Genomic DNA, 22,467 nt, shown 5'->3' on the forward strand with positions numbered 1-22,467 from the left:
AATATAAGGAAAACTTACTGACAATGAGTGATAGAGCACTGGAGAGTCTCTTGTGGAGTCTCTTTCTCTGGAGATAGTCAAAAGCTGTTTGGACACAGTTCAGCAAAGCCCAGTGCTCTAGTTCTCCCTTCTTGAGCAGGGGGATTTGAGGAGATTATCTCCAGATGCCCTTTCCAATCTCAACCTTTCTGCAATAGAACATTCTTACTTTGTTATYAATTCCTCAATTTTCTGTAGGAGCACAAAGCTATTCTTAGATGCTGCTGAAATGTTCAGGAGAAAAAAAAATAATCTTAGTATTTTGATTAAAGGAAAAAGACTTTCCAATGGAATAATCTTTGGACAGTTGCTGATAAGCAACACATTACAATCTTATTTTACCCCCCAAACATATTTTGTCACCATAAATTTTTGCATCCATGAAGAAGAAAATGTGTAAAGAGACAAGCAGAACAGGCTGCTGCTTCACCAATAATTTCATCCTTATTTTTATCTTGGCATTAGGATTTTGCCTTGCTGGATACTACATTGTTTTCTCTGCAGGGGAAGAAATGAAAAGGAAATCAAATTCATCCTAGGGCTCCAGGAGGTGTTCCTTGCAGTGWCCCATTAAATCAGTAAATCTTCTAATAAGCAAACACTGCCAAAGGATGCATAAGAAATTCACTGGTCATACAACAGAGTAGACAGCAGCCACTGATTTACAGCTCTGTGGAAGAACAAGAATTCACGCATAGATGACACAAACACACACCTACCTGGACAATGACATTCAGTTCTAGACTCAATCCCAACTTTCCTGGAGCCACCCAAACTCCCAGAACCAATCCAAGAGAGGACCATTTGTTTTAGAATAATGGGAGAAACAGCAAGCCTCAAGGTGACAGTAAGAGTCAGGCGTTCCCTATACAGAAAGTGTGCKGCTCACCAACCTGTCCCTGGAGCACTAACACGGTCAAGAGACCGGTGACGGACTGGATTTTGCTGGAAGTGTCAAAGAATTCCTAGAGAGTTCTGGAAAAGAAGATGCTCAGATATCACTAAATCCAAATGGGAAGAAGCAAGGAAGCAGAATTACAAATATTAAACTCTATTCATTATCCAGCAATGTTCAGTGACTGTGAGCATATCAGAAATTGGTTCACATAGTTTGAGTCACTATAACTAACCAGCAGAGAAAGTGCTGTATCTGCAAGGATTTGTTCTGGGGTTGTTTATGGTCAATGACTGACAGCCATTTCACATGAAGAGTTTGTTAACTGTAAATAGGCTCCTCATCTGGTACCTGTTTCACAGCTAAGAAACACCACTGAAGTTACATGTTCTTCCTCCATAGTATGTATTGCAACTGTGGTCTCTAATATAAGTTCTTCAGGATTAAGACTGGAACATTAAGGTGTGCTACAAAAGCAAGCAGCAAAAAACTAAAGACACAAAAACATGTTCCACACTCACAAGCTACAATAGAGCAATCCAGAAAAGAGCTAGTAAGTTCRCGGGAAGCGAGTGTCTCATGTAGCATGTACCAGTATGCAGTGCTGGGTGCTGCTATATGCGAGCGGTAAGTTTGGAGCTGAAGGACATAAATGGACCTTCACTATTATTTATTTACTCTTTGTATTTTGTTTTTCCTTTCAAAGTCAAGAAACTGAAATGCTAGAGAGAAGAAAGCAGCGTTCTCTGAGGCAAATGGCCCAGCACCGAGGAATGTATTTGCTGGTATCTCAACACTTGAAGGCCAGAAATAAGAAACAAGAYGAACTCTTCAATATAATCTGAACTACAAGTAACACTTAATTGTTTGAACTCCACAGGTTATGTTACAGAGATGGTAAAGGCCTGAAAGAGCAAGTGGATTTACAGAAAWCTTTCAGAACTGAAGGCTGTGATTGGTAAAGAAAGGCCTGGGGAGCAGCAGTTCAAGGCACAGAGCGTGAAGCACTGATGGCAACTGTGCTATGTTACCTTGTGACCAGCACTGCAATTATCTGATCTTGCAGTTACAGATTCCCCAGCTTCCCACAGGGAGCTTTTGGCCTCAAGGCCCAGGGGCTCCCAGACCTGAAGGGCTACATAAGCAAYACCTGGCCCTCTCCCCCAAGAGAGGATGAAGTGTTTGAGTAGGTTTCCTGCAAACCTCACCTGCATTTCCATTCGCAATCAAGGCTGGGAAGACTGTCCTGTCAGTACATGCAAGAGGTGCCAAGACTGATAGACAGCACATGGCTAAAGGCACTGTATTTGTTGAAGCACAGAGTTCAGTGTCATTTGAAGTGAAAATTGCACCCACTTGATCCATAAATCAGTAATAGATTCTTCTTTCTCATGAGGTTCTCCACCTTGTAAAATTTTTTCCTCCTCCTGGATTATGTAGACCTCCAAGAAGAGTGGTTCTAAGTGACAGAACGAGTAGCAACAGATACAGACTGTAGCACACTATTCCATCAGATAAGAAAACACATATTTTTGTCATGAAAGTAGTCAGACAGGCAGAGACATCCAAGGATGCTGTAGAAATTCTAGCCTTGAGCCTCAAATACTCAGCACTTGACCTGACAAGGCCTTGCATAACTTGATCCAGGCTATACTTTGAGCAGGAGCTTTGACAAGGATGACCTCTGTAAGAGGTACCTTCAAACTTTTATCACTATAACTCTTATATAAAAGATGCAGGGGCCTCRCACATTGTCCTGCTCTTCCCAGGAAAGAACTACATAACCCAGTGCAGATACCAGGAGCCCCAATTCCTGCATATAGGCAGTTCCAGCTTCCATGAAGAGCGTTTGTTTGTCAAGTGAGGCTGCAGCTAGACAGAAAAGACTATTCCTGAAACTTTTATAACCCATTTCACTGCAAGATTTGGAACTCCCAAGCTCCTCCTCTCCCTGCTCCTGCCTTTCCARTCTACTAAAGTATATGCATTTTAGGTTGCGATACAAGACTATGTGATGTCTGCTAACCCAGATAGGTACAAAGAACAGGAATTCTGGCATTTTTTTTTTTTATTTTCTCTACCAGTTAAATGGATATTATACATCAACCAAAAGGAAGGAATGGTTTATGAGAGAAACAGGTACAGCGTAAGGCAATGCTACAATAGATGAGAAAAACAGGCTACTTGTGACAAGATTTACCCAGACTTCCGAGTACCCCATCTACTCCTGTTGATGAACTAAGCTGTCTGCAAGGAGCTCCCAGTATCCTTTTGGAAACATAAAACATTGCCATATTTATTTTAATGAATGTCCTAATGTATCTATATAAAGATGCTTGTTCTCAGTAGGCTAAGAGTATCTTCTCTTCCTTTGAAAAACTGTAGCCACAAAAACCACCTACCACACACATAACAGGTTGCTTATTCAAAAAAGAAAAAAAAATAAACCTGAAAGAAGAGGGATAAGAAGAATCAAACACTTGTGTTGTTAAAACATAAAAACAAAGTTACAAAGTGCAATATATTTAAATTAACTTTAATAAGAAGTACAAAAAGATGTTAAGCAATATTTTGCATGTGATTAATAAATATTCAACAGCAAGCAAAGTGACACATTCAAACATAAATCCAGTTATTTCTTTTACATTTTAGAAAAGTAATAACTTTTTTCCAGTTAAAACAAGGTCACAAATTACAGAATATTATCATCCCCCTTAATTAATAGCTATGAAACCTACTAAATAAGTGAACTGTCACCCAGATTTTATATGACACTGATGTTCAAGGTTAAGTATACGTACATTTAATCATGCRGTTTCTTACTGTGCATGTGCGTATTTGATTGGTGTTTAGTTTTCTTTAAATCTCTTGGTTTCACTCTTATTCTCTTACGTCTTACTTAGACACTGAGAGCACCTATTTTTGAACTCCCAGACAACTTCACACCTGAGCGACACACTAAAGTAAAATGCTTTCTGACTCCAGTTAGTCTGAGAAATTGCTAACAATAATCAGAATCAGACTCCATTTTTTTTTGAGTGTAACAAGATCTAATATTAATGGAATTGATTAAAGTGCTTTCCAATATTTCTTAATAACATTCCAGTGTTATTCAATGTTACTATTTTGGAGGGGAAGAGGGTGAAGAGAGACGTTTAGGAACTGATTATTCAACAAGCTGTAGAGATATGGTGCATATTGTATGCCAATAAATAGATGTAGAGTACTACATTGCATTCCACACTAATGCTAAGCTATGGCAGCCAAGAAACTGATAAATTCAGCCAAAATCTAAACAAATTATCAAGCTGTTGATCAAAGCAATACTCTGTTCCATTCTTTATTTGCATCCATCCCCAACAGCAGAGATAGATGGATGAAGTACTGGAAAACAAATACACCACTTCAGCTTGTCAAAGATCCCCTCTTCAAATGTCAGCCAAGTGAAACCATTCAGAGCAATCATTAATCATCTCAGACTCACCGACATGCACTCCAGGCCACTCCATCAAATGAAGAACTCAMAATGTTATATAAGAAGTTTTGAAAGCAAAGTTTAACTTATAAAATAAAGCTTCTGGCAATAAAAGYATATACATATGTATTTAAGTGAACGCTAAAGGAAGATACATCAGCTTGCATATTTTAAAATACCTCCCAAATTTCTTTTGGCAAGTGTGGCACCTACTCCCAACCCACACTACTTTCACAGTAGTCCTAGAAGGCATCTCAGTGAAGTACCAGGAGATATCAACAGATATCCCATACTTCAGTACAGCTCGTGCTTCCTTTAAAGGCTTATTTACATGGGTTAAAGAAGTAGACCTGTCTATCCAACGGAGGGCCCAGGTGTACTTCCCCTCTGAAAAAAAAATAAATAAAATAAAACAACAAACTTACTGCTTTCAATGACATAGGCTATCCATAGGATCTTGATCAGTTTTCCTTGAAATTAGAGCAAGTTTTAAGTTTTGCCCTCATCTCAGTGTAAACTTTGACTCTTCCAGTTAGTCCTATTCACAGGCTCGAAAACACAGTACAAGGAGTCACCCAGAGAGCCTTGTATCCAACATCAAGGTCTAGGCTTACGTAAGGTGCTGGTGAGGAGAGTACATCACATAAATATAAGCAAAACAAGAACTTTTCATGTGCTTAACATCTGCCATTCAGGTAAAAAAAACCCCTTTTTATTCCTGTACGTCCGAAGTAATGAAGCCACTCACTGATCTTTACAAGGCTAGAATTAAAATTCATATTCAAAATGGCAAAGATTTCCAGCTATTATCTACAGAAATGGAYTCCTCTTAAATTGGAAGAAGAATTTAAGAAAATTGTTTTACTGCAAAAAGAAGATAAAGGATCAAGTGGCAGAAATGCCAAAACTCAGCTTTACAAATCACTACCTTGATTGGAAGCTGAAGTGTGATGTAATTTTCATCTAATTTCATATAGTTACTTTAATTTTGCAAAGCCTTTAAAAGAAAAACTTATACATAGACATCAAAGCATATCATACTCTGAGACCCTATTTAGATTTGTATAGGCTTTTGCATGCTTATACTACTACTTTTTTTCATGAAATAYTTAACTTGCTTGGCTCTCTGGTAACACTCTTAATTCATATTCTGCTTTTAAACTCATTACATTGCTTACCTGAATTTTAGCATTGTATCTACACATAATGGGACATGSAACAATCATCACTATATCAGACTCCTCTTTCGTCTAAGCCTACTAGTCACGGTTATGTTGAACAGTGCAATTTTTTGCTGGAAAAGTTCAAGGCGAAACTTTTGTGCTACTAAGCTCTCCAAACAGGTATTAAGAGGCTTGTGGCATGAATGCTGAGCCACACRTAAGTTAAAATTACATCTTAACAGAATGGACAAAATCCTCCTTTATTCCTGAAGCCCCTTTCAGGAAGCACACAGTATTGCATGGTTTTCATAAAGCAGCCACCACATGCCTCTTAATTTCAAACTCACAAATCACATCCCTCAAATTCAGCATACATCTCCTGTATCATACAGGAGATACCCCAATCTCTCAGGCTTCAAAAGTTGCCTTCTCACAAATCACATGTGGTAATGAGAGCTCAAAAACTGAACCTGAAACAAAAAAAACCCCACACATTACCTCCTTCAAAAACATCTTCATCCATCTCTCTAAATCTCACTACATGGATGACTGTAATCACCTCCTCCCTCCGCCCTTATTTTACCCTTCCCCTACTACTTCTGGTTTGCTCTTCACTCTAAGGTCACATCCCYGTAAAGAAAGAAAGAATCACTCCAGTCCCTTTGTTACCTGTAATCACTGGGGGAGGAGGTGACTCAGAACACCTGAGGTGTGAGGTCCTGCCTCAGTCAGTCTCCAGAGTGGCTCTTTTGTGCTCTCACCAGTGACTAAAGTGTCAGACTAGTTCCTAAATTTAGCTTAACATTCAGTGACATGAGTAGTCTCCCAGGCCAAGCATCATTCTCACAACATCCACCTGCCCCTTGTTTTTACTGACTCTCCTTAGTCCTATTTTCTCCTATTTTCTGCATAACTTCCAGTCCAATTTCTTATCCTGGGTAGTTCTCATCTATCAGTCTTACTCAGAACTCAGTCATTTCCAAGACATAATAAATGACCATTTAGAACAAGCATTCAGAACATTCAGAATGATCTACAAGACTGCAATTTTTTTAAGGTGCTYGATAATGCAGCAGGTACCAACTGATTTAGCCAGATACAGACAGCAAAATTAGTTTCATTATTTATGTCATCAAGATTATTGGAACTCACTGCTTTAAAATCAATCTGTTAAGACTGCAACACTGAGCAGTACTGCAGCTGATAAACCTAGCTCATCTCTATATTCTTTACACTGACTTATAAATTACTATTAAATTCCTGACCACATGCATCCAGAATGACATGCTATTGTACTACTTTGGAAGCCTATTTCAAAAGCCTTGTTTGGAATTACAGTAGTGGCAGCCCAAGTTTACCACAGTGTTATATCACAGTATTTACTGTAATTGTTTCCTAGTCACATAAGATAGGATATGACACCCTGATTCTGAATAATGAAATAAATTAGAATGGCATGTCAAGCATAGTTGCACAAGTAGATCTCATATATAAGTCTCTGATGCTGCAATGTCTTGCACTTGCTCACTCATGCTCTCCCTCTCCACATTTTTAATATCAATGAGTCTTACTCAAGTTAAAAGAAATTTATAGGTATTCAACACATACATTTATGAGGCCAGGTTTAAAATTCCAGCCACAGATACTATACTGCTAAATGGAAAGAAGGCTTAACCTTGGCATTTCAGAATTCCTTGCATAATGCTTGCATTCACTCTAGATGTTGATAAGTTCCAGTTTAGTTATCCCACTGCCTTACAGATTTGCCATGTATCATTATTCCCTTGTTWTAAGTGTTTCAGTGGTGAAACAGTAAAGATGATGCCTTATTCTCTATCCGTAGGAGTCTGCTTTAAATACAGAACAGCTAAACTGAATTTAAAGATGAAATTCTTCTATAAAACATACGCATTCAAAAAACTTCCTGCTGCCCACAAGAACTGCATGTGGCTATTGGGAATGTATTATAGTGAATTGGTATCGTATGTCTCCTTTTCTATATTGTGTGTAAAATGAATCTTTAGCATGTGCTAACACATGTTTATCTTGTCTGAATGCCTCTAAGCGTAACATAAGCCTTGAGAGCCTTGAAAAATTGGCCAGTGAATGAAAAAATAATTGCACCCAATAAAAGTACTAGCAGCAAGGCTGACTAGTGTGAGACAGCATTAGACTTCTTGTGCACACTGAAGATGCACCATTTGCATGCAGCTATAAATTACACAGATGTTATCTTTCAGACAAAAGAACAGGACTCGATGGAAAAGAGGAAAGACTTTAAGTATTAGAAACCTTCTGAGAGGCCCCCATTTTTGCCTAGGSATGCAAAACCCCTCCTGTTAGGTAATCCAACACTCCCCTAAGCGCAGTCTTGTTTCTAGTGGGGAGAGCTGACTGTACAGTGCCATGCATGGAGTAATACACAACATTGTTTAAACACTGGGAGGTGCTCAGAGTAGGGGGGATGTGGCCTAGGGCAAAACACAAACCTCTGCCTTGCAAAGCTCAGGCCCATGAGGTTCGGACAGTCCCCGAGTCTTGCTGTGAGCAGAACGTAAGAACTCCCACTAGGTCACAGGAAGGAGACCTAAGCTACGGAAAACAGAATCAAGCTACTCAAGTCCAAGAATTGATAAGCATGGGCCACCATTAAATTATACAGTCAGAGCCCTTTGCCAAAAACAGATTTAAAAGTGAAGGGATTTTTCTACAGTTCTAGTATTTACAATTATTTGCACATATGTACATATTTATATATTTATTCATACCTGGACTKTGTGACATTGAAGGGATCATTCATAATTTACAAATAAAACATTTTAAAAATGTATAATTATACCATGAAAAACCTTTTTTTTATTGCTTGCCTTCCAACCTTATGCAATTAATCACACTATTGCACACATCTCCATATAACATGGAAGATCTACTTTTATATATAAATATATATAAAATAAAAATATTGTTATTTTCAATGTTCTGAATAAAGTGCTCGTTTTTAAACTCCTGTTGATGAGAAAGGTTTAATGTGATGGTTTAATCAGAGGGACTTCAAGGGATACACACCTTGCCAAGGTGTCTTTCATTTGTAAGTTATGCAGTATCTTTATTTTACTGATGTCAAGCCTGCCTTAACTATTAATTCTATTCAGAAAAATGCATTTGTGACCTTGGCATCAATACTGTCACACAAAGTACAAAACAGAATCACATTAAAAGCAAAGAAAATACAAGAAAATAAAACAGCAAATAAAAGCAGTATTTCTTTTTGTTTTTAGCACATTTCCATGTCTTAAGATACTCTTTTATTTGATTTTAGAAATATTTGTACAACTTTTTTAAACTCTGAACATATCTATTTTATGCACTATACTCAAGTACTGTACAAAACTGCAATAAATGACACTATACGACTACATATGTCTCTACTAGAAGACGTCATCATAAAGGTGCATCTCTTTTTTAAAGGTCAACTAATAACTGCTAATGTATGAGTGAATCAAAATATTTTTGATTGGCCAAGTACGCTAAAAATCTAGATACAGTACATAATTATTATCTATGTCACGATTTACCAGGCCTTTCGGGGCATAAAGAATATTTGCAAAGGCTCAGATGAAAAATAATTTTACTGATCAGTATTAAATGTTCATATAAAATTGCAAATGGCAGTTCCAATTTTATTTTTGTGTATATGAAATACTTGATACCTACTGATGATGCATTAACTTTTATTAAAAAAATAACATTCAAATCTTAGCAAAATCATTTCTAGTATACAAAGTTGTAAAGTTATGTCAGCGAAATGTAAAGTTGCAATTTACAAAAGCAGCAATAAATTTTATTCATATGGACAACTTCCTGAAATGAAATCATGAATTCTTGTTTCCTTTGAAAAATAATGTTTTCTGGGACAAATATAGGTAAGCCTATTGAGGCTGAGATATTAAGCAAGGAAAAACAGTGTATTATATTACTGGTATACTTAACCATGAAAAATTTCTGAGTGTTTTTATGAACCTGACAACAATCTCATTAAGAAAAAAAGAAAAAAGAGAAAATTCCAACTCTGACGAACCAGACAGCCTGGCTCAGCAACACCAAATAAAACCAAAAATGAAAAGAATAAGAGTCACTATTTGAAGTTGACTGTTACTAGAAGTTTGAGTAACACTTGCTTTTYCCTAAAATCAACTGGAATAGTTTATTAACAGCTTTAAACAGGACAGAAGAAAGAACCCAGTGGCTTTTGCCAGACAGTAGCCTCTAATACTTCTTGACCCTAACTAGTAACCAGAATGGTTGTGAACAACAGAACTGTACAACCTCCATACTCTGTTATGTACATGGGTACTGCTATTGTATGAAACAATTATACTTTTTTAAAAAAATCATTTTTAAATGACAGTTTCTTTCACTAGAGTTACTTTATAGAAAAATATTTTAACTTTAAATTAAAAAAATATTGTTCCTAAATAATTATGTAGGATCATATTTTCATCTCATTTTATGGAGAAGATATAATTCTGTATATCTGAATCCTAGTTTAACAGAACTCCCCTGGGTATAACTTTTGAAGAGCTGGCGATATTTGCCATGGGTGCTATCTGTTTACAGATCCCATGAAATAACGCTGTGTCCCTCCTTTGGAGATACACAGGTAAGACATCTATATACACGCTGTACATAATGGTTCACAGATTAGCAGTTATTAGTCGTACTGTACATAGCAAACAACCTATCTCATTAGAATGATGCTTTAAGTCCTCAGTGCAATTCGGATCTTAGGTTGACGGGGCAAAGCCAAGTAAGACAGGTTCCCTGTTTAAATATGTAGCCCAGTACACTAAGTTAAAAGTACCAAATAAGACTGGAAACACTATTCTAGACATTCTGTCAATTTTGCTAACGCTGTTGAACGTCTTCTTTGCTTCTTGTGGCTTTGCTTCTGGTTTGGCCTTGTTGGGTTCTGCAGTTGTAGCACTCTTGGAGATGGTTGGTAGTACCGAGTCCTTGGTAATATTTGGAGCATAGTTGGCAACAGCAACTGCATAGGCATTGTTTTTCTTAATGACAGATGCTTTTTCTTTTTTCTATTGGAAAACAGCATGAAATTAAATATTTATTGCATGGTATATTTTCCAGATCAGACTTAGTAACATATCATTTCAAATGCAGAGGAAAAAAAAAAAAAAAGTCTGTTAAAATAAATGCAGTTTACATACACACAGTTTACATGCATACAGTTCAGTATAGCAGGAATATTAGGAGGTAACTACTTTTTTTAATAGTGACTAAGCAAAGCAGGCTGCTGTAAGAGCAATGGCAGAATTTATTCTTGTGTAATAGGTCACCAGTAGTGGGCTTAGCTGTAGCTTGATTTTGTGAACATTCCTTCAATGCCTTAACAACCTCAACAACTTAAAATTTCTCCCAGCTTATAAAAGGACAATTTCAGACTAACCTCTTCAACTAGTACAAAATTACCCCAATTAACTTTGTGGGTGAAATGCAGTTTGACCCTTGTCTTGCCACATACATATCCTAGAGTAACAACCTTTATTACTGTGTGTTATTATCTCCTAATCTATAAAATCAGAATACACTGGTGCTTATTAACACACCAACGTTTTACAGGAGTACACATGAAATCCTGAGGAACACCTAATTGCTTATTTTTAAAGCACTTCTAAAAACAAGGATATTAGTAATGTTTAACATGGATTATAGCAACATCCTTGCTGTTTCTGGAAATTGAAGTTACACTCTGAAGTTAACTTCCTGACCAAGAAAAGGATTCAAAAAATGCTGTAGCATTTAACCGAGCATAAAAGTTCTTGGTATAGAGCAGGCAAACTTGCCTAAGCTTCAGCTGCATAAGAAAAATTGAGAAATGGTCATTATCTGAGGGAAAGCGTGTAAAGTATATCATGGTCAGAGCTTACAATATGTATATAAAATGAAATAAAAAAGCAGTAGAGATAGAGCTGAGATTTTTATGATTTTATTTACTCCTGCAAGAATGTATTTACTCTTACAGGAAGAGCAGTGACAAGGGCCAGTCACTTAAGAAAATTCATCTGGCAGTCGTATCTCGCATGGCTAGATGTTTAGGATCTTGCAACACAGCATGATCACAATCTACAATACAATAATCCTGCCACCCTGCCAGGCTTGCTTGCTATTAAGAACATCTTCCACCTTTCTGAGATACTTTATCAAAAAGCTATCATTGCAAGACTAAGCTCCTTATTAGAGGATGATATGAGGGAAAAGAATAAATTAAGTGCAGCAAAAAAATAAGAGTCCTTTTTTGGAAAAAAAAAAAGAGAGTTTGTATGAGTTTAAATTTTTCACCACTTTCTGGCAGCTAGCTCATGAACATGTTTGCAAGTTCCACATTTAGAGAAATTCCAGAAAACAGGGAGTTCACAAACTATTATATAGCTTGCTCTCACAGATTAGATAATGTAGATAACAAGGAAAATAAACATTTGATAACGCTGAAATCTAAATTGCATGTAAATAAATGCAATAATGTATTTATTTATGCAAATACCTATTTTTATATGTGTATGTGTGTATTACAGGTAAAGCTATTTTCATATAACCAATACTCCAACTCTACTCACTTCAAAGAAAAGCATTAGTGAATAGGGTTTGGGCAGTTATTTCTGGTGGGAGACTTTTCAAAAGATACAAATGGTTTATATTTCAATGTGGTTCAAGTTTCAAGGTAATACTAATAGTCTGATGAAGATGGGTATTTGCTTCTATGGTTGCTAAATGATACTCTCAGTCCTCCTCATAAAACATTTGTTTTTTGCTTTTTTTTCCACCTTCACTGTATTTTCTTTTGATTTAATGCAACATATTTTTCCATAAAAGTAATCTTTCTCAAAACAATCTAGTACAGTTGTTTTGTTAAAATAATGGGGCTATTTCCTGAGGACTTACCTTATCATTTACTACACTTTTTCCATCCCAAGCCCATCCTCGTTTTGTGAAGTAATTTACAGTTGCAAATTCAATTAATGCAGAGAATACAAATGCATAACAAACAGCAATAAACCAATCCATAGCTGTTGCATATGCTACTTTGGGGAGTGAATTTCGAGCACTGATGCTCAGTGTTGTCATTGTCAACACTGTTGTTACTCCTGTAAGGGAAAGAAGAAAACAACGCATCAATAATTTTACTTGGATATTGAATGCTCATGAAACACAAAACAAAAAATATTCTTGTATTTTTTTAAATACAATAGAAAAGCTTATCTAGCTTGGTGACAAACTGCTAGCATTATACTAGGGACTGCAGCTGGAGTTTCCTTCAGAGTATTTTTAATGCTATTTTACTGCCTAAACCTCCCATTTTTAACTAACAGAAGATTTTATTTACAGGAAATATTTTTTTTTCTTTTTTGGGCTATCAGAACAAACAAGGTAGAAAATTATTAACAATGTCACAGAATCATAGAATAGTTGAGGTTGGAAGGGGCCTCTGGAGATCATCTAGTTCAACCCCCTGCTCCAGCAGGGACACCTACAGCACAGTGCACAGGGCCATAATGGAATCACTCTACAGCCCTACAGCCATAATGAGTGATATGCTAATGTCTCTTATAATATCTTTTTTTCTTGCAGTAACCTAACCATAAAGATATTTCACTTAAGAAACTTTGGGTATTATTGCTCACATACATCTTCTGTGTCTGGCTTTACTGCAGAGGCAACAGGTCTGGCAGGGAAGATAGCTATCTTCCCTGATAGCATCACAAACATTGTCTTTTTTTTAATTAGAATAGGGGTTTTTTGTTTGTTTGTTTGTTTTTTTTGTTTTTGTTTTTTTTTTTTTTTGCTAATAGCTTTTACACTATCAACCCAGTGAAACAATGATATAACCAGGTTAACTTTTCATTAAGGTAACATGATTTTTTTTCTAGAACAGCACACCAGCACACTGATTTGAAATGAGCAGATTATTATAACTATACATGATGTGCAAGAAAATAAGCTCTGATGATCTAGGAAGACAGTTCTTGTACTCTGGTAGGTATTTAAGGGATTAAAAACATTTTATAATACTTTTATACTTAATAAAGACTAAGTAGGAGGCCATAAACTATTCGAGAGAGAGAGAGAGAAAGAGAGAGAGAGAGAGAGAGAGAGAGAGAGAAGGGAAGGAAGAAAATATTTTTACGGATGATTTTTAGGAAAGAGAACCCCACAGCCATAAATACAATTACCAGACCTTAAGCAAACCAATCTTTTCCACCCTAAGCTAAATCACACTAGAGCAAAATAAATGACTTCCTTTGTGACACTATTAAAAATCTCTCTAAAATGAAAAGCAAAGTGATATATTTAGTACAGATCAAGAAACCCACACTCCRCTATGACAGCAAAGGTGCTTTTACAGCAGCAATATTGCTAACAGCACATCCCAGCTCCAACAASTACAAATTCATAAAATTGTTGTAACGGTTTCCGAGTTCTCAGGAGGAAACACTCATTATTTCTGAACCAGATCGTCTGCTGACAGTAATTTGTGATCTAAATTCTGCTAGGACAGATCTAGCTTTTTTTTCCTATCTTTTTCTTTTCTTTTTTCCTTCTTCTCCTACATGAGAAGCATTTTTAGCTACTGTCTGAAAGGGAAGAAAAGCAGCAACCAGGTCTACTCAGTCCTCTTCTGGGTTTGTAATTTCCATCCCTTCTCAGGCCGTAAAGAATCTCCGTGTCTGAGGGCGCTGCAAAGGCTGGCAGAGCCAGGCTCAGCAGAGTCAGGCTCAGCACTCTTTCCTGAAACGCTTCCAACGGCTGGTGCAGCAGGGAAAACAAAGCACAGGAACGTCTTGCTGATCACACACAGCATCCAGACACCTATGCCAATTTGCCAGGTATTATTTTTTTTAGCCTCTGTGTATCAAAGAAGTCACATGCAGTCAGGAATCCACTGTGACACAGCGATGATCTACGAGCTCGTACAATGAAAGCCATCAGGCCATCATACTGCACTGTCTGCAAACGTACAGACTAGGGCTTTGGTAAAGAACTTATTCACTCCTGACACACAACATACAGCTTAATTATTTTCAGTATCTCTACGAAAAAGGCAAACGTTTACAATTATCACATGCAAATTTCAACACAGATCCTAAGCTTTAGATAAATCATTTTAATTATTCAAATGTTTTAGTAAAGTGATTGTTTTCAAGATAAGGTGACCTTTTTCCTATGCAAATATACTCAGTTGCTAAGATACTCTGCTGTTTAAGTCCTACCTTTTAGRATAAACAAACCTTCTTGAAGTCCCAGTGGCTTAGTCAGAAACCTAACTTAACTGCTGACCTTTTCTAGTCTCTATTAAAAAAACATGAATTCATCTTATACCTTTGCACCAACTGACACCGTTGTCAATTTCTCTAAATATAAATTTCTCCAAATTAAATATAAATTCTCTAAATAAATACATTTCAGCAAGCCATTTTGCATCTCAAATCCTAATCAAACAGCAGATTGCCAGACAGTTGCCTATTTATTCCTTGATTCAATGTATTCAGCAATTGCATTCACTTAATCTGAACTGAGTGAAAGAAAATTGGACGGGGAACTCAGGTTATGACACTTGTCAGTTTAGGTATCTTTAGTATTTTTATACTTGCTATTCTTGAGTCAAAGGAGAGGTGATTTTGCACATAACAGTTTTTAAAAAAATCCATATGAGCAAATATTCTCTGTTAAAAAGCACTTAATAGAAATAAACTGCCTCGTCATAACTGTAGAACCTGATAAGACTAAAAAATTATTGAAGTAATAAGTTCAAGTGGTAAAACAAAACCCATTTATTTCACAAAAAAAAAATCATTTAAAATTCCACAAAACCTTGAATTGACTATCAGAAATCTGTTTAGGACCTGATTCCCAAAGTCATTATATAACTCTTAACACTAGTGAACTCTAATTTCTATAAAAAATGCTATGTAGATTGCTGCTCTGCAAACTGAAGTAGTCAAATATTAGCAGAAAACACTCTTCTGCCCTAAACCAAATATTAATCTGAATAGCTTAAATGATTTAATAGGTTATGTAAAGACTGTATGACATCTTCCTAACGTTTCTTTAAGCAAGTCCAAAGTTTATATGCAAGTAGTGCAACTACAGGTCACCATTGAGTAAACASAGCATTGTACAGATGCTCAAAGGACAAATACTATCTCTAAAGTGGCTTCAGGAAGTCATCAGTTTGACTTCAATCTGAACACAGTGAATCGGCATGGAGGAGGAAAACAAAGGATGCGAGGGAAGAGAAATGTGGCCCTGCAGCATCTACTTGCCAGTGTATTACATATGTTCCTCATAACAGGATGCGACTCCATCCCTATTTCATCCACCATTCCTCCCTGCTCTCCTACACAGATTGAGCTGGCCCATCTCTGAGAAATGTCTGAACTCTCTTTTCCCTTCTGCATATGAAATGGGGATTGGATGCGTTCCATTAATCCCTTCCAATTTATACTACAATTTATTCTCCATTTTGCTTGTTTGGGATTTCACAAAGGATTGCAACTTCTACCGTATCACTAATGAATGAAAAAAAAAAAAAAAGTCACTTTTGACATCACCTTTCTCTGAAGAAAAAAACTTTCTCTTCTACTTGCCAGTCAATATGCCCTGATATCATTACAACAGCAGTGCGTGCATCTGAAAGCTAAATATCTCCTACAAGTACTGGTTTATCCATTTCAGGCTACAACTGGACTTGCTTTATTGCCCAGCATTTATTTTTACAATGCTGATTTTGAAATTGCATCTGTTCACTGGAGAGAAGATATCCCTCTCCAGGGCCTTTCACTGGCATTCAACTTAGAGATGTAAAAAATCCCAGCTCTACCATATTCTGGATTCCACAACGGATGGATGCCATTCAAGATGTACTTAAAGGCAACAGCCATCATCAGGTAAAAAATGTCTGGTGCTTAATATTGTGGGACACTCAAAAATTAAGGAGTAAACTAAGAATACGTAGCTAAACACATACAATGGAAATTGGAAGAGCTAGCACGTAAGTACTAAATTTGAAATCTGTCATAACATCTCTGCTTCTAGTCATGTTTGCAAGCCAAAGTTGGACCTTTCCTTAATAGGAATTAGTTCTTCAGGATTACAGTTTTAGCTTGTCTGTCATTTCTTCCAATTTGAACACATTTGGTTAACTAAATCATATCCGAACCTTCTCATCTTAGAATGTGGACATCTCCTTTGAAAATGACAGCAAGAGGCACAAATAAAAAACTACTAATGGTCAATTTTGTAACAAAAGACGTACTTGAGCTTTGCAAATAGCTTGTAAAAAGTMTTTAATGTTCCAATTCTTCTAATGTTAGTGTTTCTGTCATGCTATTCCTCTCAAAATTTTACCATTTTAGCACACACTTTCATAAGATAAATATAATGGCTGAAGAACATATCATTCAATATCAAGGAATGCTACACATGAAGGAATTGACAAATGTCATTTTTTAAATTAAGAAGATACTTGCATTGTTCTAGTATTCCTTATTTTTTTTTTCTCYTAGGAATTAATTGCAAATGTTGGTAGGCAATTAGAATACAACACTGTTCAAAAACTAAATAGATTTACAAATTGAAATAACACAGCAGAAATGACTCTCATGCCTTTTATATAAACACACATTCCTACTTAATCTTAGCATCCCAAGATTAAATGGCTGTAAGTCTAAACATACACACAAACTCTGGGGACACTGGTATTTGAAATATTATGCCATAACATTTGGCTGTTGTTTCATACTGTTTTGTCTTTATTTTCTATTTACTCAATAGATATGTATTATCTCAGAATACACTAAAGAAGCCACATATGTCAATTTTGTTTAGACAGAGGCAGTCTAAATGACTTCTATAAAGGTTTTAGAAAACAGCAGAAGTTCTCTATTTTCCCTTCCTAATAATGGGATGACACAAAAGGCCTTCTGAAATAGCACAGCAGGCCAGGGACCATAATACCATCTATTTCCTGAAAAAAAATCTCCACTTCTCTAGTCAGATAAACGATACAGGTGACCACTACCTGTTAGTGAAGCTGGTGCCATGTTGCTCCACTGTATCAATACTGAGCAACAGAAAAATTCCCCAAAAAATTCCCCCCCAAGCTAATCCCCAAAGCTGCGTGTGAAGAGATGCTTGCCCTGGATCCAGTACCACACTCAATTGCCTACGCTCTTCTGGAACATGTGCTAGTGCCTGGTGGCACAACACCGAGCTGGGAAGACAGATTAGTTCATATTTAACCAGCTCAGAGCCTCTAACCAAGGGCTGCCATCTGCCAGGTATGCATGCTCCCAGGGCACCACTACTTCAGCAGGATTATGTCTGCAGTCAACAGCAATTTCCCATTTGGAAAATACAGACTGAAAATTGCAAACGGTGGGATGTTGCCAAGACACAGAAGACAACGTGCAGCCTGTGATAAGAGAAGTAATAAAGATGCTTGGTTTTTTTTCCACAAAACTGCAAGAAGATACTTTGCATAAGCAGAAGTTTTTACAAGAAAGGTCTACCTCATTGAATTTCCCTTGTTAAAATAACTATATATGAAATTTGAGCTTGCCTTAGGATGCCATTTCTACATTTGCACATCAAAATAACTCCATCTATTTCAGGTCTAGACTTCTTTTGGTTTCTTTTGTACATTAATTAACATAGCTTCTGAAAACATACACGAAGAAAACATGAGAAAAGGAAAATGGCATGAAAGCAAAATGACACAGACAACAGAGGCAAAAGAACAAGGTAATATGAAGTTAATCTTTTATCTTTGACAAAGTACTAAAAATATAGTATGTGCTGTTATTTTTGCTCTTGCCTACTTCAGGGATCAAGGAATATGCATATAACTATGTACACGTTAACATTCTCTTTCCTACCTTGTGTGCATTATAACACAGAGATTACTATAGCACTTTGCATTACTAAGAAAACTGATTTCTAATTTTTCTGTTATGTGCTTCTAATACTGCTGTCAAATATATATGATGCTTCTAAATATTTAGAGCTATTCAAAACAAAGTGAGAATTTAATGGGCTACACAAGATTAGTTTTATTAATATTGTTGACATTAAATGCTTAACAATGAACACATTACTAAAKGAAATAGATTGTAATCTCGCACCAAACAAAGGCATTATGAAACCAGACTTATTCCCTTTCTTTAGGAATGCAGTCAAATACTTCTCAAATTTATCTGCTAAGGAAGACATATTCAAGACTTATTTAATTAACATTGGTAAAATGTTCCTCTTCCACTAATTTAAAGGAAATTGAAGCAATATAACATTAGACCATGATTCATTTGGGATAGTTTAGAACAACAATATTAAATAGATGCCATAAATAAAAAGGGACTAAAAAGCTCAACTATAAAAGAAGTTTCATTATACCAAGTCCTCAATGTTAACTTACAATTTAAAAGTACATTTTGTGAGGACAGAATAAGAAAGGAAAGTAATTTCTCTCAATTATGAAATACTAAATGGTGGAGCTTTGAATTACTTGAAGTCATGTTTCTTTGAAAGGAACAGTATTCAAGTAGTCAGTCCTCTCCAGAACTTGGTAGCTGTCAAGAAGATACTTGAAATAAGTTTCCCACAGATTCTGAAAAACACTCTATCAAAACCATTACTCTCTATTTTTAAATTGCTCTCTTTATTATATAATACAAATGAAATGGATATTCAGCAAGTGACTATAGGTATCACATAAAACCTGAAAATTAGGTAGCTGCACTATGGGCTTCCTGCGTTACTGGGTGCAGACTCTCTGAAATGCCAACAAATGAGACCTTGGCTACATCTGTCTAGTTCTAACTGGGAAGATAATTCAGCATGAGTTGTGAAAAATAAAAATAGATGAATTTTGTCGTGAATTTGTCATTAACAACATTTTTGTAGCACAGACAGGAAATTGGACAGTGGCAAGAACCTCAGTGACAACTGTTAATTGCTTGTTAGAGAAAGCCAAGAAGATTGGCCTGGGGCTACACAATGAGAGAGGTCATTGGTGGCTTATGCTGTTGATCCTCTCTACAGTGAAGTAAATAGTCAAGAAATTATCTTCTCTGGAGACATTCAACCCTGTCCAGAAGGCACCCTGAGGTGCAAGCACTGTGTGCAGGGATGGGGCTGCCAGCCAGCCAGAACCCAGACATACAAAGCAGCCCAAATCACTGCCCTTTTCCCCTGCGTTTGTGGTGCTTGTGTGAGCTACCCTGGAGCTTGGTGAGTGTGAGTGAGGGGTATGTGTGTATGTGCACATGACTGTTTGCTGAGACAGAATTATTAGAATACAAATGTCACTGGACCCTGTGGTTCTGTTTTTGCAGCCATCCCAGCCAGTTCACCTGGCACATCCTAAAACAGGCAAGATGATCACATATCACTACTATTCTAAGCCTGGGAAGAGCTAAGCAACAGGCTGCCATGCAGACATTACTTCTTTCTCAACTATATAAGTTAAATAAAAATAAAGCATGAAGACKGCGTACAGGAAAAGACACAAGATTCTGGAAGTGCTTTGCTGATGACAGCACCAGAACAGAAAGTGCATTTTGGGAAGAGAAGTTGAGAGACTATCTTTTTGGAAAAGCAGGTTTAGGTAGGGATAAGGAAAAGGGTAAATAAGGTATAGGAGGATTTAACAGGGTACTTGAAAGGCTGGCAAACAGGATGGAGCAGGAAAGAAGTATAAAGAAATACAGCGTGATAAGCAGAAATGGCAAATTTCACAGAGGAATTTGAAGGAAAAAAAGTCTGTTTACAGCCTAGGAAAACATGGTAGAATGCTGGTCCCACTAAAACAACTGACCCAACCCAAATGACTTCAATAAGGTCCGTATCTGCAGTTTTCATTATACTGGTGTGGCATTTTCTCTCACAGGAAAGATTTTGAGTGCATTTGAGTTTGCCTTGTTTTTTGAAGATCCATGGTGTTTACTGAGAACTAAACATCTGATTTTAGGTGGTCTTTCTAGTGATTGTTTTCCTACAAACGTTACTTTCTTTTCCTAATGMTAGTCTTTTTTTCTTTAAACCTATTTGAGCTCTAAAAGAGCTGCACGTTACTCAAAAAAGAGAGATATTTGTTGCTTTGCTTTAATGAGGAAGAGAACATGGAACTTAATGTCAGGAATCCACCATTACTCAGCACAGTTGAAGCTGTTCAGTTCTTTGAAGCACACGCCATTACGAACTAGCCAGAAAGACCAAAATTTCAAAAAGAATCTAAGTTCAATTTTTAAACAGAAATATTATTTCATCCTATGAAAACCTTTTCATCTTAAAAAAATCAAGGCTATATTAGTGCTTCTATGCACTAATTTTCAAAAACTTTGGGATTCTTTCGAGATCTGTAAGCTGCACATGAAAGCTCTGTGGACTAGAAACAGTATCATATTCTACAATCAGATAAACAAACCTGAAAATAAGAGTTTTTTGCCAAGTAGGCTTCACAAAAGCTTCCTACCAGCTCCAGATGTTGCAAACAAAGCAAATGTTGCTCAGAATACTCACCAAAGACTGTCCTTGCAGGTACAGACTCTCTGTTCAGCCAAAACGACACTTGAGAGAGAATGACAGTCATGATGCAGGGAAGATAAGTCTGAATGACAAAATAACCAATTTTTCTCTTCAAGTGAAAATGAGCTGTCATTACTGTATATTCACCTAATGTACAACAAACAAAAGACAATGTAAAAAGGTTATCATCCTAACAAGCTCCATTTCTTTGACAAAAAAAATATTTTAGTATGTTTATGTGAACAAGATGTGCTGTGGTTAAATTGCACAAAACATATTTTGCAGTAGAAAGCATCCTACAAAATACAAGCTAGTTTTTATCAGTGAACACAACTTCAGCTTATTTCCACTGAACTCCAGGAGAGATCAATATTCAATCTGCAGAGTAWGTCATAGGAATGATTTCTTATCATCACGAAGTACTGTAAGCCATGACTATCACTTTGGACTAGCAGGCTTCTGCAAAGACCACCCTCTATGCTCCCAAAAGTGCATGTTAAGMCCTTATTCTACAGTCAGAAGACAAGCACGGGGATCTGCCCCAACCATGCACATACAAGAAATCTGTCTGTTTACAGTATATTAAACTAGGYAGAATAATCTGGAGTCTAATAGCAAAAAGAAGGAAAAAGGAAAAAATATTGAAAGCAGTACACTTTACTAACTAGTAGAGAAAAAAGTGCTGTTTAACATGTTAAATTAAAAGAATTATCTAAGACTTGGATTACAAACAAAATATTATATTTAGATTCAAGATTAGGCTACAGATAGCATATTAAAACAGTGACTGGGGAGTAGTTCACCGTCAKCATTTGTTACTTATTAATTTCAAAGCAACAATAAAGTGGCCATAAATGTTGTCTGTACATATACATTTAAAAACTATGCTTAATAGCTCACACATTGTAATAATTTCTCTCAGTAGCCTTCCCACTACTTAAACACTTAGTGTTTATTAWCAACAAGTGATTGCCTTTCTCTTTAAACATTTTTTACCAACCTGTACTTGATTTAACTGTCTCTTTTCCAATTGTCTGGCCTAAAAGATCATACTGATTCAGTCTTGAACCATCTGGTGCCACCTGCACTGAGTCGGAAGCATTGTACGTCCAAATGTACGTCACTTCTGAAGTTGTGTATGCATCTGAGGGAAATAAAATATTTTGTCAGGAATTTAGACTAAACAGCTTCCTTTATTTGTAACATCAAAACTTACATAATTAGGAAAGCTACTTAATTATCTTCCCCACCAAACCCCTAAGATTTTATGGTAAAAATGCTGTACCACTTAAAATAAC

The 22,467-nt window shown here is 36.5% G+C and overlaps 1 protein-coding gene across 1 annotated transcript in view; it reads right to left on the reverse strand.

Annotated features, from left to right (window-relative positions):
* Positions 1-10,103: 10,103 nt before the first annotated feature.
* GABRA2 (gamma-aminobutyric acid type A receptor alpha2 subunit) overlaps positions 10,104-22,467 on the reverse strand; it is a 49,011-nt gene continuing 36,647 nt past the window's right edge. Inside the window, exons 6-9 of the mRNA XM_026033567.1 lie at positions 22,170-22,313; positions 21,164-21,316; positions 12,530-12,732; positions 10,104-10,665 (exon numbers count right to left, since the gene is read on the reverse strand). Of these exons, the coding sequence (XP_025889352.1) occupies positions 10,357-10,665; positions 12,530-12,732; positions 21,164-21,316; positions 22,170-22,313 (809 nt within the window). The 3' untranslated portion in view covers positions 10,104-10,356. The remainder of the gene's footprint in view (positions 10,666-12,529; positions 12,733-21,163; positions 21,317-22,169; positions 22,314-22,467) is intronic.

This window comes from Nothoprocta perdicaria, unplaced genomic scaffold (genome assembly GCF_003342845.1).
Source record: "Nothoprocta perdicaria isolate Ctin4 unplaced genomic scaffold, notPer1 scaffold_13, whole genome shotgun sequence".
NCBI classification, from domain to species: domain Eukaryota; kingdom Metazoa; phylum Chordata; class Aves; order Tinamiformes; family Tinamidae; genus Nothoprocta; species Nothoprocta perdicaria.